Source organism: Balaenoptera musculus, chromosome 20, assembly GCF_009873245.2.
Source record: "Balaenoptera musculus isolate JJ_BM4_2016_0621 chromosome 20, mBalMus1.pri.v3, whole genome shotgun sequence".
NCBI lineage: Eukaryota > Metazoa > Chordata > Mammalia > Artiodactyla > Balaenopteridae > Balaenoptera > Balaenoptera musculus.
This window is the reverse complement of record NC_045804.1, coordinates 35,741,899-35,757,249: the sequence shown is the minus strand read 5'-3', so window position 1 is coordinate 35,757,249 and position 15,351 is coordinate 35,741,899. Positions and strand designations below refer to the sequence as shown.

The window sequence follows — 15,351 nt, the reverse complement described above, 5'->3', positions numbered from 1 at the left end:
GAAACTATCAGGGAGTAATTTTTTAAAAATCTGTTTTCAAACTGAGGTGTGGTTACTATAGGCTAGTGATTTAAACAATTGAGAATACAGCTTTTATTGTAAGAGTCACTATTGAGTTAATAAAATATATAAAAAAGGATACTGTTTTAATAGAAATTCCAAATAAGCATCTTTCCCCTCAAATCTCAGACAAGTTTTTTTTTAAAGTACAGAAAAAAACATGCCAACATAATCTGTAGTGTGTTAGCATAATTTAAGAACAAATGCAGAGATGTGATCTTTAAATTTTAACTTCAAAATATGCTGACCATTGGGATTGCATTATAATTTTGAAGAAATGATCAAAAACCTCTGTCACCAATTGTTTTTTTCTATAGGAAAAATAAGACTTGCTAATGTTTCAATATACATAATTTGAAGAAATTATATTGTTCATAAGAAAGTGATATTTAAGCTAAGCATATAGTATTTACAAAACAAGTTTCAGTTAAAAAAACAAACAAAAGCCAACCAAAAAACAACAAAACATACCAAATTACAGTTTTGTAAATACAATCAATTTTGTCCTTGTAGAGAATTAGTGAACATACAAATTCAAAATTTAGCTAGACTGCTTCCAAGAAAGACAGGTAGACTTGGCGACTGTGAATTCAAGTCAGCGACACAGGCAGGAGGCTAACTTGGACTCTCTTGTGAGCAGCACTGTAGAAAGGATTTTTTAAGGGGATAAAGCCTGCATAGAAGCAGTTATCTTGGCATGTGCAAACAAGAAGAGGGAAAGCTGTATTGAAGGAAGGGGTGAATTAAAGTCCCTAAAATTCAAGTCCCTTCTTTAGGGAGGTGAGAACCTCCTTGGCATATGCCCTGCCTTAATCTGAGCTGTGTTACAGGAAAGTACAGACTCTGGTGTTTGGGACTGCCATCTCCAAACCAAGAAAATTAAATAAATAAAAAGGCAAAAGGAAACAGGTTAAGTTTAGAAAATGGTTCTTTAACTAGTGGAATAGTCTGAATACCAGAATTCACTGAGGATCTATTTACACCACAGTTTGATTGCACTCACACATCCATACGTATGCATACTCTCACACACATTCCCAATCTTTAATTAAAAAAAAAAAAAAAAAAAAAGAAGTCAATCAAGAGTGACTGCTCTTAAAATAATTTGTAAAATGCCTAGAGCTGGGCTAAATTTCAACCTTATAGCAGATCCTGAAGATAATTTTCATAAGTAATAATATTCCCATGCCTAGATGTGCCACTGTTAAAACAACAACAAAAAATGTAAGCATGTAACATTAAACACCAAAATTAGTTTAAGCATTCAGTAGCAAATGTTTTTCTTGTAAAACTAAGTTTCTTTCACTGGAAATGGCCTGAAATATTAGTCATAGCCCTAAACCATAGTACAAAATATAACTGAAGAATTCTCATTTTATTCTAAGTTAAACCACCTAACAATATCACTTGTATATTGCCATCATGTTATTCTGTAAAGGTGTGACTGATATATAAAATGTTGTAAGACCCGGTACCTTTTCAATTTATAAACACAGTGAACTTCATTACTGTACATGTACTCTGCAACTACAGCTTAGCTGTAAATCCTCCACACACAATGGTATGGACATTATTCCCCCTCTATCCCCATTAAACTGTACATCAAGACAATACAAATTTACTGTCCCACCCACCCCCTTACAAAAAAATAATACTCTAAAAGCAACCCTACTGCAACTTTTTAATTAAGACGATTACATATATTTTAGACCAATTGCTTTAAAGCAAGAAGGCAGTATAAACCTTCTAGGAAAATTTTTATAAAAGAGGTTAAGAAATATAAGACAATTTATACATTTAAAAACTTACAATAAATAAGAGATGCAGGCATTTTGAATACTAGATACTATAATCCAATACAAGAACATCTTGATGTTCTGAAGCCATATGTTGAAATTCATTGTTCCTCATGTTTCCTTCTCCATGCTTTTAATATTCATTTAACATGACTGGGTACTATGGCTCATTACTTTTCACAAATACTGTGACTGGAAAAAAAAGGTTAATTTTGCTACGAAAATGTTATAATACGCTTTGTATGATCAGTCATCATCCTAAAGAGTTCAGTATAGTCTATGAAAAATAACAGGGTTATCGCCCATACCCCCAAGTCAAAACAATATTTGTTGAAGTAATAAGAATTAGACCCCATCACAAATGACTTTCACTGAGAAGATAATTGTAACTTAATCTTGCAGCGAAATATCTTTTTCCCTTGTTCTTTTCTTGCACAGTTCCATCAAATGAAGATCACAGCATATTCATGATAAAGTTATATAACTGATTCAGCACCACAAAATGAATTGGGAGACATGAGCGTCTGTCCTGGATTGCAGGGTCACAGGTTAGCCAGGAGAGTGCATTGTACTGTTCCAAAACAAACCTGAAAAGCAAGTAAACTATATAAGTCATGTATTTACTTGTGCTTTAAATTCTGGAAGCAATTTCCAATGATGGCATCTAAGATTCAAAGTCAATTTAAAGAAAAAAGTGTAAGGTATGAAATAGAGAGTCATGGGGAGACTAAAGAGAACTGATTTTCATTAAAATTGTTCTCAAAAATAGATTACAGGGCTTCCCTGGTGGCGCAAGTGTTGAGAATCTGCCTGCCAATGCAGGGCACACGGGTTCGAGCCCTGGTCTGGGAAGATCCCATGTGCCACGGAGCAGCTGGGCCCGTGAGCCACAATTACTGAGCCGGCGCGTCTGGAGCCTGTGCTCCGCAACAAGAGAGGCCACGATAGTGAGAGGCCCGCGCACCGCGATGAAGAGTGGCCCCCGCTTGCCACAACTAGAGAAAGCCCTAGCACAGAAACGAAGACCCAACACAGCCATGAATAAATAAACAAAAATACTTAAAAAAAAAAGTAGATTACACGTGTTAGAAAGAAAAGCACTCACTCTGAATGACATATAATTCATCTAGCAATCCAAGGGTGCACAACTGTAAACTACCGCCAAAAATGAGAAAAATACATAAGGATCAACATTGTATTCTTGCAAAGTTGTTATGGAGAACTCTTAATGGTAAAAAGAGCTGTACCTGAGGACATCTGAAGTCTGATTTGAGTCAAGTGGGTGGGAGTGTTTACTGTGAAGCAGCTCGTCAGATTGCACTGAAGGCACGTGGAGGTGCAAAGAGGCCTAAAAAATAACAGGTAATCAGTCAGCCAAATGGAAAAAAGTCTGTTGGTTTTACCTTATTCTCGCAAGGTCTCTTCCTTGCTGAAATACATTTTAGATCTATGTAATGAATGGGAGCCACTATAAACATGTTCGACCTTCTTCTTTAATTCATTACATAAGTAATTTTTAAGTGCGTAACTCAAAACTTTTTCAGCTTTATTGTTTTTGAGACCGCATAATAATCCTGAAAAAAGGATCTCTAATTATTTGCTAAGTGTAACCTGCCTAGATGTGTAAAGTAAATGTTTAAGAAAGCACAAAATTGATAAACCTGAGTACAGTCTCTAGGTTACACAGACTATGCAAATTAACCTAGGTCTAGCACTGAAAAAAGTAATAGAAGTAAGCATATGCAAATATTTTACTTATAAAGCAATAAATCTTAAGCAGCGCTACCTCTGGTGGAATTGTGAGCACAGATGCATTCTTTTGCCCACTCAATTTCATAATGGAGGCTTAATAACAACTGGCACACCCATTTAGGTATGGCAATGAAGAGTGAAAGAAAGGAATGTGGTACTCTTTTCACATGTCAGTTCCTCGACCAGGGATGAATGAAACCCGAGCCCCCTGCAGTGGAAGTGCACAGTCCTAACCACTGGACCACCAGGGAAGTCCCTGTAGAAACTCTTGACAGGTCTCATTCTGTATACTACTGTAAGAGGTACTATTTTATATTTAGGTGTTCTCTCCTCTACAATTGTAATATACGTATAAAATCTTGTTGTATATTCAGAAATATAACCAAAAATATGTTTCAACTGCCCACAAACTCTTGATTTGAGTTATAAGCAAAAGTCTCTCATGTGGCAGATCACTACAAATAAATGAATGTAATTAGTAACAGTGCTCTAATTTCAATGATAGAAAGATTTTTTAATCATCTAGGTAACAACCTATTTTTTTCCCAAGCCAAGAGAAACATACCAGATGGTTTTATATGCCTATGGTATAGAAATAAAATGGGATGTATGAAAACAAAAGGTGAACAAAATTATGGTAAGTTATGCCTTACCTGATAATTCAGACCAGACCAGAAGTCCTAATCTTGTTACACTGTATCTGAGGGTGAATGCCCACTTTACACTATCCTCTCTGCAAATACTGAGTAGAAAAGAATCTGGATAGTCCCTTGGACTTTTTGTGAAGTGGTGTTTCTTAAAAATATGTTCTGTGAAACACTATTAATAGGTGTTACACAACACTTTTCCTGTGTATTAAAGTAAGTTTGGGAAATGGTAGGTAAACAATGTTATTTGCTGCTGTTTTTCAGAGCTTTTAATGTGTATTCTAACAACAAAAGGGGGGTGGGGGCAGAAAGCACATGTAGCACTTCCGAAAGGACCAAAGAACCCTTTGTTTTGTAGAAACTCCAAGGATTACTATGATGCAGAAACCCCCTTGGGAATATGTTCTTGTAATGAGATCTGTATAGACCACTGCACAAAGAATAGACTGGTAGGGGAAGAAAAGTCATATGCTAAAACTATTACCTTGGCCGACACCCTCTAACTATATTACCTCACTAATAGTCAATTCAGATCAACAGCTCTTGTATTCTTCATGAATGTGCCACAGAAATTCATTGCTTAACCACAAATGTCACTGACTCAATGGTATGTGAGCCAAGGGAATCAAGATTTAATAGCAACAGGCTTAAAAGACAGCAGCAAGCCTATTGGTTAAAGTACCCACTAAAATATAACCCTAAAAAACTAAAGCATACTATTCAATTTTTACCCTACAAATAAAAATCAGTTGGCAAGTAGTTCAGTTAGCATGATTTATGGACTAAATCAGTCAACTTCTGGTGGGTTTATATAAGTGAAATCAGATCTAAATCTGTTATTTTGGAATAGTAGAAGTAGCAGCAGGAACAAACTCTAGATAGGGCTTTCACATCTCGTTTTACCATTTTATGATTTATCTCAACCTTGTTATATCACTTGCTAATGAATTTGTTTTGATAAAATAAGTCACTGTGGTTCTGAGAATCTCATTACTTGAAAACCACTCAATAGTTTTAAAAGCAATTTACACAAAGCTAGAAAGCTTTTTTAAGGAGGTAGTAAATGGATCTAAATATCAAATATTTTTACAAAGATTATGAAACCTTTAATTCCCAAAATAATGAGGCATAATAGGAGTGCAGAATGACATAATTCAAAGAATAACACTATATAATCATGAAAAGATCTGGGTTTTAATCTTGAGTCTACTACCAATTTATGATTGGACAAATGAGTTTTCCTGAACTTTTAATATGCTCACCGAGAAAATGAAGACGTTAGATTAAGGGTAATATAAGGTTTCTCCCAGCTCTAAACGTCTATACGTGCAGCTGAAAATAACTAAGAGTAAGGGTCCCAGAAATTCGATTTAAAGTGATTTAAAGGTTTAAACTTAATATGAATTTAAGAATTACAGTTGTTTCATAATTAGATTCATAATTCTCTCTGTAATCTTGTCTAGAGAGTCGTATATGGCAATGCATTTAAGACCTCAGGTAAAAGCTACAAGAGTTCAAAAAGCCACTTCTGTTTCTTAGGACTTAAGCCGTCGATTAGCATTACTTAGGAATTGGCAAAAAAAAAAAAAAAAAAAGCAATACCTTAAGAAAAAGGGGACACTGATATTGTGCTTGAGGACATGCTGACCAGAACCAGTCAGGTAACGGACCCGCTTTGGCAGTTGATACAAAGTAACCAAGGGCCAATGGTTGCTGAAGAATATTAGTTACTTCATCATGAGATTCTGTTGAAAGTAGCCGATCAGTACCCTGACCCTTAAAAAGACAAAATTAAAACTGTGTTAGTTCATTTGATATAGCTAGCACTAGCTATAAATACAGAATGGTTTATGGCAATCAGTCTCATCATTTTATTACTTCAATTTAAAAAATACTGAAGGATATTTTAGAAAGTCAATTGCTATGTATCATAATTCACGTTAAATAATGAGTTTTAAGAGTTGCATGAGGAAATGAATATACCAACTATTTAACAAGTGTATTATTATGTCAAGCCCGTGTTCAGTGTGTGTGTATATAAACCTTTGCATCTGACTGAAGAATACAAAATATTCAATGAACTTTCTAACTTATTTCCTAATACGCCCTCAACTAATTCCTGACCATCACACCCCAATCCAAAAGGTGGATTAAATTTAGCTTTGTTTATCTAGCACTACCTATAAAATGCAGTCAATAGTGTTTTGGAAAGAAATATGGCAACATGAAGAGACAACTATTAAGTGATGCTCATATCCTTTAGATTAGTCAATGCATTCTTTGGTATTTATTTTAAGGAAACATAAAAAGAAGAAAAATGATATACATGGAAATGCTCACTGCCATTATTACCTAAAACAGAAAAAAATAAAAGACTTAAATGTCCAACGTTTGGGGGATGATATAACAAATTATGGTAAAGCAACAATGTAACACAAAAAAGCTGCTAAGGGAATTCCCTGGCGGTCCAGTGGTTAGGACTCCATGCTTCCACTGCAGGGGCACACGCGTTTGATCCCTGGTCGGGGAACTATAAAAAGCTTATACTTTTTGAAAGCTGCAACATGTGAAAGGAAGGTAATTTGCTAAAAGCAAAAATGGTTTCTGGGAATTCCCTGGAGGTCCAGTGATTAGGACCCCGCACTTTCACTGCCGAGGGCGCGGGTTCAATCCTGGTCTGGGAACTAAGATCTCGCAAGCTGCACAGAGCAGCCAAAAAAAAGATAAAACTGATTTTAGTAAAGAGGTATGATTATTGGTGCTTTTCCTTATATATTTTTTCTTTTTTCCCCGTAATCTCATTTCTTTCCAGTTAAAAAAGAAAAAGGAGGAAAGGATGCAAGGTAAGGTTGGACAAAGATTCCTTTTTATTTTAAACTTATGTACATTACAATAATCAAATAACCACTATATATAATTTCATTCAAATAATGATGTTATTCAAATGAAGTCCAATTAGTTTTGAGTTCAAATAGGACAAGACAGCCTGCTTCCAAAGCTGCTAAAAATAAGGGGGTGGGGGGGCACGCGAGGGTCAGTGTTTTTTCTTTCTTATTAGAAAATTTCCTTTATGTTCCTTGTCACAGCCCTGATATGAATGGCAGCTCTTAGAGTAATATACTGATTCTCAGATAATATAATCCTACATCCTGCTATGGTGAAGTAGCAGGAAAACTATTAATATAAAAGAAGGATTAATGCCAAGTAGTCTAGAAAATACAAAGTCCAAGAAAGCAGAACCTTAGAGACTCTCTTAATAACGTACAACTCAACATACTGATGTCTCTAAGGTAGAAGTACATGAATGTACTGCTGTAATGTTCTTGCTAATTTTCAAGGAAAAACAGTGTTCTATTTCATTGATATAATCTGTTACTAAGTTAATGAATGACATTTAGATAAACTGAACTTTTATAACAGGGTTACCTTGCCAGCATCACCTCCATGGGGGTAATGAGATCCTGGAGAATGAACAGGAGATCCCGTTGGAGATGCAGGAAGGATATTAATGATATCAGGGTCAAGATCATCTCCTGTGTCTAACAAATCAAAGATACCCATTCCATCTGCTCCATCTATACAGAAGGAAGAAAAAAATTAAATACTCCATTTTTCATATCCTATGGTCATTTACAGGAGAGAGTTAATGGATTTTAACCAAAATGAGTTAATGTAATCAACATTTACCGAATGTCTACCATGTGCCAACTATTGTGCTGGGAGCCAAATAATCAACTATGCATAAATAAGCATGTGGTAGTCTGAATAATGGCCCCCCCAAAGATGTCCAAATCCTAATCCCAGGAATCTGTGAATATGTTACCATAAAGAACTTTGCAGATGTGATCAAGCTAAAGATCTTGAGATGGGGAGATTATTCTGGATTATCCAGGTGGGTCCAATGTAATCAGAGGGGTCCTACTAAGAGGGAGGCAGTACCATTAAGAGTCAGTGAAGATGTGACTATTCTAAACTGCTGGCATTGAAGATGGAAAAAGGGGCCATGAGAAAGAGATGTAGGTGGCCTCTAGAAGCTGGCAAAGGCAAGCAAACAGATTCTCCCTTACAGCCCCTAGAAAGAACCAACCCTGCAGACACCTTGACTTTATAGCCCAGTAAGACTGAGTTTGGACTTCTGACTTCCAGAACTGTAAGATAGTAAATGTGTGTTGTTTTAAGCCACTAACCATGTGGTAATTTGTTACAAATAGCAATAGGAAACTAATACAAATGCTGGGAATGAAAACATATTTAAAATGAGACTATTCACGACTAATTCCTTAATTCTTTACTATTAAAATATTCAAGTTACTGTATAACACACTAAAAGAGGAGAATAATTAATACCCATACTTGTGATTTTAGAGATATGCCATTTTCTAAGGTAACCACTCAGAGCAACAATGGAATATCACTTATTTTCTCTTCTACTAAAATGCAATCAATAGGTTCATCTAGAAAACTTACAAATTACTATATTATTCTGGCAAATCAAAATACAAAAGAATATAAAATGACCTGCAAAGTTCATGTACAGGTAACTCAACAGCACATACATAAACCTGTACAAATATTTTATGATCCATGTTGGCTTTTAAAATAAGTAAACATTTATGGGATAATTCATAGCACTAGTTCTGATATCAATAAGGTAGAAGAACGGCTGTATTAGTTTCCTGTTGCACTTCAACGAATTACCACAAACTCGTCGACGTGAAACAACATACATTATTCTCTTACAGTTCTGGGGGCGAGAAGTGCAAAATCAGTTTTATTGGGTTGAAATCAAAGTGTTAGTCATTAGGCCAAAATGAAGGTACTGGCAGGGCTATGCTCTCCCTTGAGGCTCCAGGGGAAAATCTGTTTCCTTGTCTTTTCCAGCATCTGGATCCATCTTCAAAGTCAGCAGCATAGTCATTTCTCTCTGACTTTGCTTTCCTCTGTTTCCACCACATGCCCTTCTCCTCTTTTGTATACAGTAAAATTTCTCTCTATCTCCCTCTTATAAGGATCTATAAGATTGCATTTTGGGCCCACCTGCATAAGCCAGGATAATCTCTCCATCTTAGGATCCTTAATTTAATCAGATCTGCAAGTCTTTTTTTTGGGTGGGGGAGGGCATATAAGGTAACATTCACAGGTTTCAGGAACATTCACAGGACATAGATGTTTTGGGAGGTATTATCCAGCCTATAATCGGCCACAATCATCCACATTTATTTTATATTTGCAAACCTGTACAGAACAATCCACCTACCATTGTTGGGATTGAAAGCTAAGTCCAAATTTTCAGTGGTATAAGTAGCTGAAGCTACTTGCACAGAAGCAGAAGTAGGAAACACAAGTATATGAGTACATGATGTATCCTGTGGGGTATTAAGCTGAGACGTCTGCATGTTTAGAGTGGTGCTTCTTCCAAATACAGAACCAGTTGACACAGAATCTGGAAAGAAAATGAAAGGTATTTTTTCTTTTAATAAATGAAAAATCGATTTTACAAAATACTTAGAAACTTAAGTGCATAAAGAATTAAATCTGATATAAACTAAAGATGGCTAACCTGGCATAATAACAAAAGAGCCTTGGGGTTCCATTGCTACCAAGCAAGCACTGAGAATGCTGGGAGAGTCTGCAGCAGATATACCACACATTCTACACATGTCTTTCAGCCTTTTACTTAGAGACTGCAAGTTTCGACGACTCAGCAAACAGCTCCAATCTGTGGGTATCAAAAGTAAAAACAAAATAATATCCAAAGTAACAGCATTGTTAACACTGTATAGAACAACAAGTTAAAACATAATGGTTTTAAAATTAATGTATTCCTCAAGAGTCATCATTAAGTCAAAAAAACTCTTATTGCTGACTTTATTCAACATCCTTTATCCCAACTTTAATGTACATCAGTATCAATTAGTATCTACTGAACATAGGATGAGTTGCACACTAAGCAGAAAGGGGGAAAAAATGGATGATGACAAGAATAGTAGTAATAACACTGATATAAAGTTCCAATATGTCCTTTTAAATCTGAGTTAAGCCATTTGTGGACTGGACATATGTGGTTCCTCTTTAAAAACAAAACAAAAAACTAGATTTTTATAACCTTTGCATTTTATTCAGTACCTATTCCTAGATATGAATTAACATAAAACAGAAATTTACCATTCTCCTGCAAAGTATTGCTTACAAACAGCAGAAGCAAGAAGAACTACAATCCTGCAGCCTATGGATCAAAAACTGCATTCACAGAAAGACAGACAAGATGAAAAGGCAGAGGGCTATGTACCAGATGAAGGAAGAAGATAAAACCCCAGAAAAACAACTAAATGAAGTGGAGATAGGCAACCTTCCAGAAAAAGAATTCAGAGTAATGATAGTGAAGATGATCCAGGACCTCGGAAAAAGAATGGAGGCAAAGATCAAGAAGATGCAAGAAATGTTTAACAAAGACCTAGAAGAATTAAAGAACAAACAAACAGAGAAGAACAATAAAATAACTGAAAAAACTGCCCTAGAAGGAATCAATAGCAGAATAACGGAGGCAGAAGAATGGATAAGTGACCTGGAAGACAGAATGGTGGAATTCACTGCTGCAGAACAGAATAAAGAAAAAAGAATGAAAAGAAATGAAGACATCCTAAGAGACCTCTGGGACAACATTAAATGCACCAACATTCGCATTATAGGGGTTCCAGAAGGAGAAGAGAGAGAGAAAGGACCCGAGAAAACATCTGAAGACATTATAGTCGAAAACTTCCCTAACATGGGAAAGGAAATAGCCACCCAAGTCCAGGAAGCACAGCGAGTCCCACACAGGATAAACCCAAGGAGAAACACGCCAAGACACACAGTAATCAAACTGGCAAAAATTAAAGGCAAAGAAAAATTATTGAAAGCAGCAAGGGAAAAATGACAAATAACATACCAGGGAACTCCCATAAGGTTAACAGCTGATTTCTCAGCAGAAACTCTACAAGCTAGAAGGGAGTGGCAAGATATACTTAAAGTGATGAAAGGGAAGAACCAACAACCAAGATTACTCTACCTGGCAAGGATCTCATTCAGATTCAATGGAGAAATCAAAAGCTTTACAGGCAAGCAAAAGCTAAGAGAATTCAGCACCACCAAATCAGCTCTACAACAAATGCTAAAGGAACTTCTCTAAGTGGGAAACACAAGGGAAGAAAAGGACCTACAAAAACAAACCCAAAACAATTAAGAAAATGGTCATAGGAACATACATATCGATAATTACCTTTAACGTGAATGGATTAAATGCTCCAACCAAAAGACAGAGACTGGCTGAATGGATACAAAAACAAGACCTGTATATATGCTGTCTACAAGAGACCCACTTCAGACCTAGGGACACATACAGACTGAAAGTGAGGGGCTGGAAAAAGATATTCCATGCAAACGGAAATCAAAAGAAAGCTGGAGTAGCAATACTCATATCAGATAAAATAGACTTTAAAATAAAGAATGTTACAAGAGACAAGGAAGGACACTACGTAATGATCAAGGGATCAATTCAAGAAGAAGATATAACAATTATAAATATATATGCACCCAACATAGGAGCACCTCGATACATAAAGCAACTGCTAACAGCTCTAAAAGAGGAAATCGACAGTAACACAATAATAGTGGGGGACTTTAATACCTCACTTACACCAATGGACAGATCATCCAAAATGAAAATAAATAAGGAAACAGAAGCTTTAAATGACACAATAGACCAGATAGATTTAAATGATATTTATAGGACATTCCATCCGAAAACAGCAGATTACACTTTCTCCTCAAGGGTGCACGGAACATTCTCCAGGATAGATCACGTCTTGGGTCACAAATCAAGCCTCAGTAAATTTAAGAAAATTGAAATCATATCAAGCATCTTTTCTGACCACAACGCTATGAGATTAGAAATCAATTACAGGGGGAAAAAAACGTAAAAAACACAAACACATGGAGGCTAAACAATACGTTACTAAATAACCAAGAGATCACTGAAGAAATCAAAGAGGAAATCAAAAAATACCTAGAGACAAATGACAATGAAAACAACGACAATCCAAAACCTATGGGATGCAGCAAAAGCAGTTCTAAGAGGGAAGTTTATAGCTATACAAGCCTACCTCAAGAAACCAGAAAAATCTCAAGTAAACAATCTAACCTTACACCTAAAGGAACTAGAGAAAGAAGAACAAACAAAACCCAAAGTTAGCAAAAGGAAAGAAATCATAAAGATCAGAGCAGAAATAAATGAAATAGAAACAAAGAAAACAATAGCAAAGATCAATAAAACTAAAAGCTTGTTCTTTGAGAAGATAAACAAAATTGATAAACCATTAGCGAGACTCATCAAGAAAAAGAGGGAGAGGACTCAAATCAATAAAATTAGAAATGAAAAAGGAGAAGTTACAACAGACACCGCAGAAATACAAAGCATACTAAGAGACTACTGCAAGCAACTCTATGCCAATAAAACGGACAACCTGGAAGAAATGGACAAATTCTTAGAAAGGTATAACCTTCCAAGACTGAACGAGGAACAAATAGAAAATATGAACAGACCAATCACAAGTAATGAAATTGAAACTGTGATTAAAAATCTTCCAACAAACAAAAGTCCAGGACCAGATGGCTTCACAGGTGAATTCTACCAAACATTTAGAGAAGAGCTATCACCCATCCTTCTCAAACTCTTCCAAAAAATTGCAGAGGAAGGAACAATCCTAAACTCATTCTATGAGGCGACCATCACCCTGATACCAAAAGCAGACAAAGACACTACAAAAAAAGAAAATTACAGACCAATATCACTGATGAATATAGATGTAAAATCCTCAACAAAATACTAGCAAACAGAATCCAACAACACATTAAAAGGATCATACACCATGATCAAGTGGGATTTATCTCAGGGATGCAAGGATTCTTCAATATATGCAAATCAATCAACGTGATACACCGTACTAACAAACTGAAGAATAAAAACCATATGATCATCTCAATAGATGCAGAAAAAGCTTTTGACAAAATTCAACACCGTTTATGATAAAAGCCCTCCAGAAAGTGGGCATAGAGGGAACCTACCTCAATATAATAAAGGCCATATACGACAAACCCACAGCAAACATCATTCTCAATGGTGAAAAACCAAAAGCATTTCCTCTAAGATCAGGAACAAGACAAGGATGTCCACTCTCACCACTATTATTCAACATAGTTTTGGAAGTCCTAGCCATGGCACAATCAGAGAAGAAAAAGAAATAAAAGGAATCCAAAATGGAAGAAGTAAAACTGTCACTGTTTGCAGATGACATGATATTATACACAGAGAATCCTAAAAATGCCACCAGAAAACTACTAGAGCTAATCAATGAATTTGGTAAAGTTGCAGGATACAAAATTAATGCACAGAAATCTCTTGCATTCCTATACACTAATGATGAAAAATCTGAAAGAGAAATTAAGGAAACACTCCCATTTACCATTGCAACAAAAAGAATAAAATACCTAGGAATAAACCTACCTAGGGAGACAAAAGACCTGTATGCAGAAAACTATAAGACACTGATGAAAGAAATTAAAGATGATACAAACAGATGGAGAGATATACCATGTTCTTGGATTAGAAGAATCAATATTGTGAAAATGACTCTACTACCCAAAGCAATCTACAGATTCAATGCAATCCCTATCAAATTACCAATGGCATTTTTTTACAGAACTAGAACAAAAAATCTGAAAATTTGTATGGAGACACAAAAGACCCCGAATAGCCAAAGCAGTCTTGAGGGAAAAAAATGGAGCAGGAGGAATCAGACTCCCTGACTTCAGACTATACTACAAAGCTACAGTAATCAAGACAATATAGTACTGGCACAAAAACAGAAACATAGATCAATGGAACAAGATAGAAAGCCCAGAGATAAAGCCACGTACCTATGGTCAACTAATCTATGACAAAGGAGGCAAAGATATACAATGGAGAAAAGACAGTCTCTTCAGTAAGTGGGGCTAGGAAAACTCGACAGCTACATGTAAAAGAATGAAATTACAACACTCCCTAACACCATACACAAAAATAAACTCAAAATGGATTCGAGACCTAAGTGTAAGACTGGACACTATAAAACTCTTAGAGGAAAACACAGGAAGAACACTCTTTGACATAAATCACAGCAAGATCTTTTTTGATCCACCTCCTAGAGTAATGGAAATAAAAACAAAAATAAACAAATGGGACCTAATAAAACTTCAAAGCTTTTGCACAGCAAAGGAAACCACAAACAAGACGAAAAGACAACCCTCAGAATGGGAGAAAATATTTGCAAATGAATCAATGGACAAAGGATTAATCTCCAAAATATATAAACAGCTCATGCAGCTCAATATTAAAGAAACAAACAACCCAATCCAAAAATGGGCAGAAGACCTAAATAGACATTTCTCCAAAGAAGACATACAGATGGCCACGAAGCACATGAAAAGTTGCTCAACATCACTAATTATTAGAGAAATGCAAATCAAAACTACAATGAGGTATCACCTCACACCAATTAGAATGGGCATCATCAGAAAATCGACAAACAACAAATGCTGGAGAGGGTGTGGAGAAAAGGGAACCCTCCTGCACTGTTTGTGGGGATGTAAATTGATACAGCCACTATGGAGAACAGTATGTAGGTTCCTTAAAAAACTAAAATTAGAATTACCATATGATCCAGCAATCCCACTACTGGGCATATACCCAGAGAAAACCATAATTCAAAAAGACACATGCACCCCAATGTTCACTGCAGCACTATTTACAATAGCCAGGTCATGGAAGCAACCTAAATGCCCATCGACAGACGAATGGATAAAGAAGATGTGGTACATATATACAATGGAATATTACTCAGCCATAAAAAGGAACGAAATTGGGTAATTTGTTGAGACGTGGGTGGTTGTAAAGACTGTCATACAGAGTGAAGTAAGTCAGAATGAGAAAAACAAATATCGTATATTAACGCATGTATGTGGAACCTAGAAAAATGGTACAGATGAACCAGTTTGCAGGGCAGAAGTTGAGACACAGATGT

At 35.9% G+C, this 15,351-nt stretch overlaps 1 protein-coding gene across 1 annotated transcript in view; it reads right to left on the bottom strand.

The window, feature by feature from the left end:
• Positions 1-1,113: 1,113 nt before the first annotated feature.
• The window catches only part of MED13 (mediator complex subunit 13), a 93,197-nt gene continuing 78,959 nt past the window's right edge, over positions 1,114-15,351 (bottom strand). Inside the window, exons 25-30 of the mRNA XM_036835246.1 lie at positions 9,816-9,974; positions 9,513-9,698; positions 7,682-7,830; positions 5,858-6,031; positions 3,104-3,204; positions 1,114-2,443 (exon numbers count right to left, since the gene is read on the bottom strand). Coding sequence (XP_036691141.1) covers positions 2,311-2,443; positions 3,104-3,204; positions 5,858-6,031; positions 7,682-7,830; positions 9,513-9,698; positions 9,816-9,974 — 902 coding nt within the window. The 3' untranslated portion in view covers positions 1,114-2,310. The remainder of the gene's footprint in view (positions 2,444-3,103; positions 3,205-5,857; positions 6,032-7,681; positions 7,831-9,512; positions 9,699-9,815; positions 9,975-15,351) is intronic.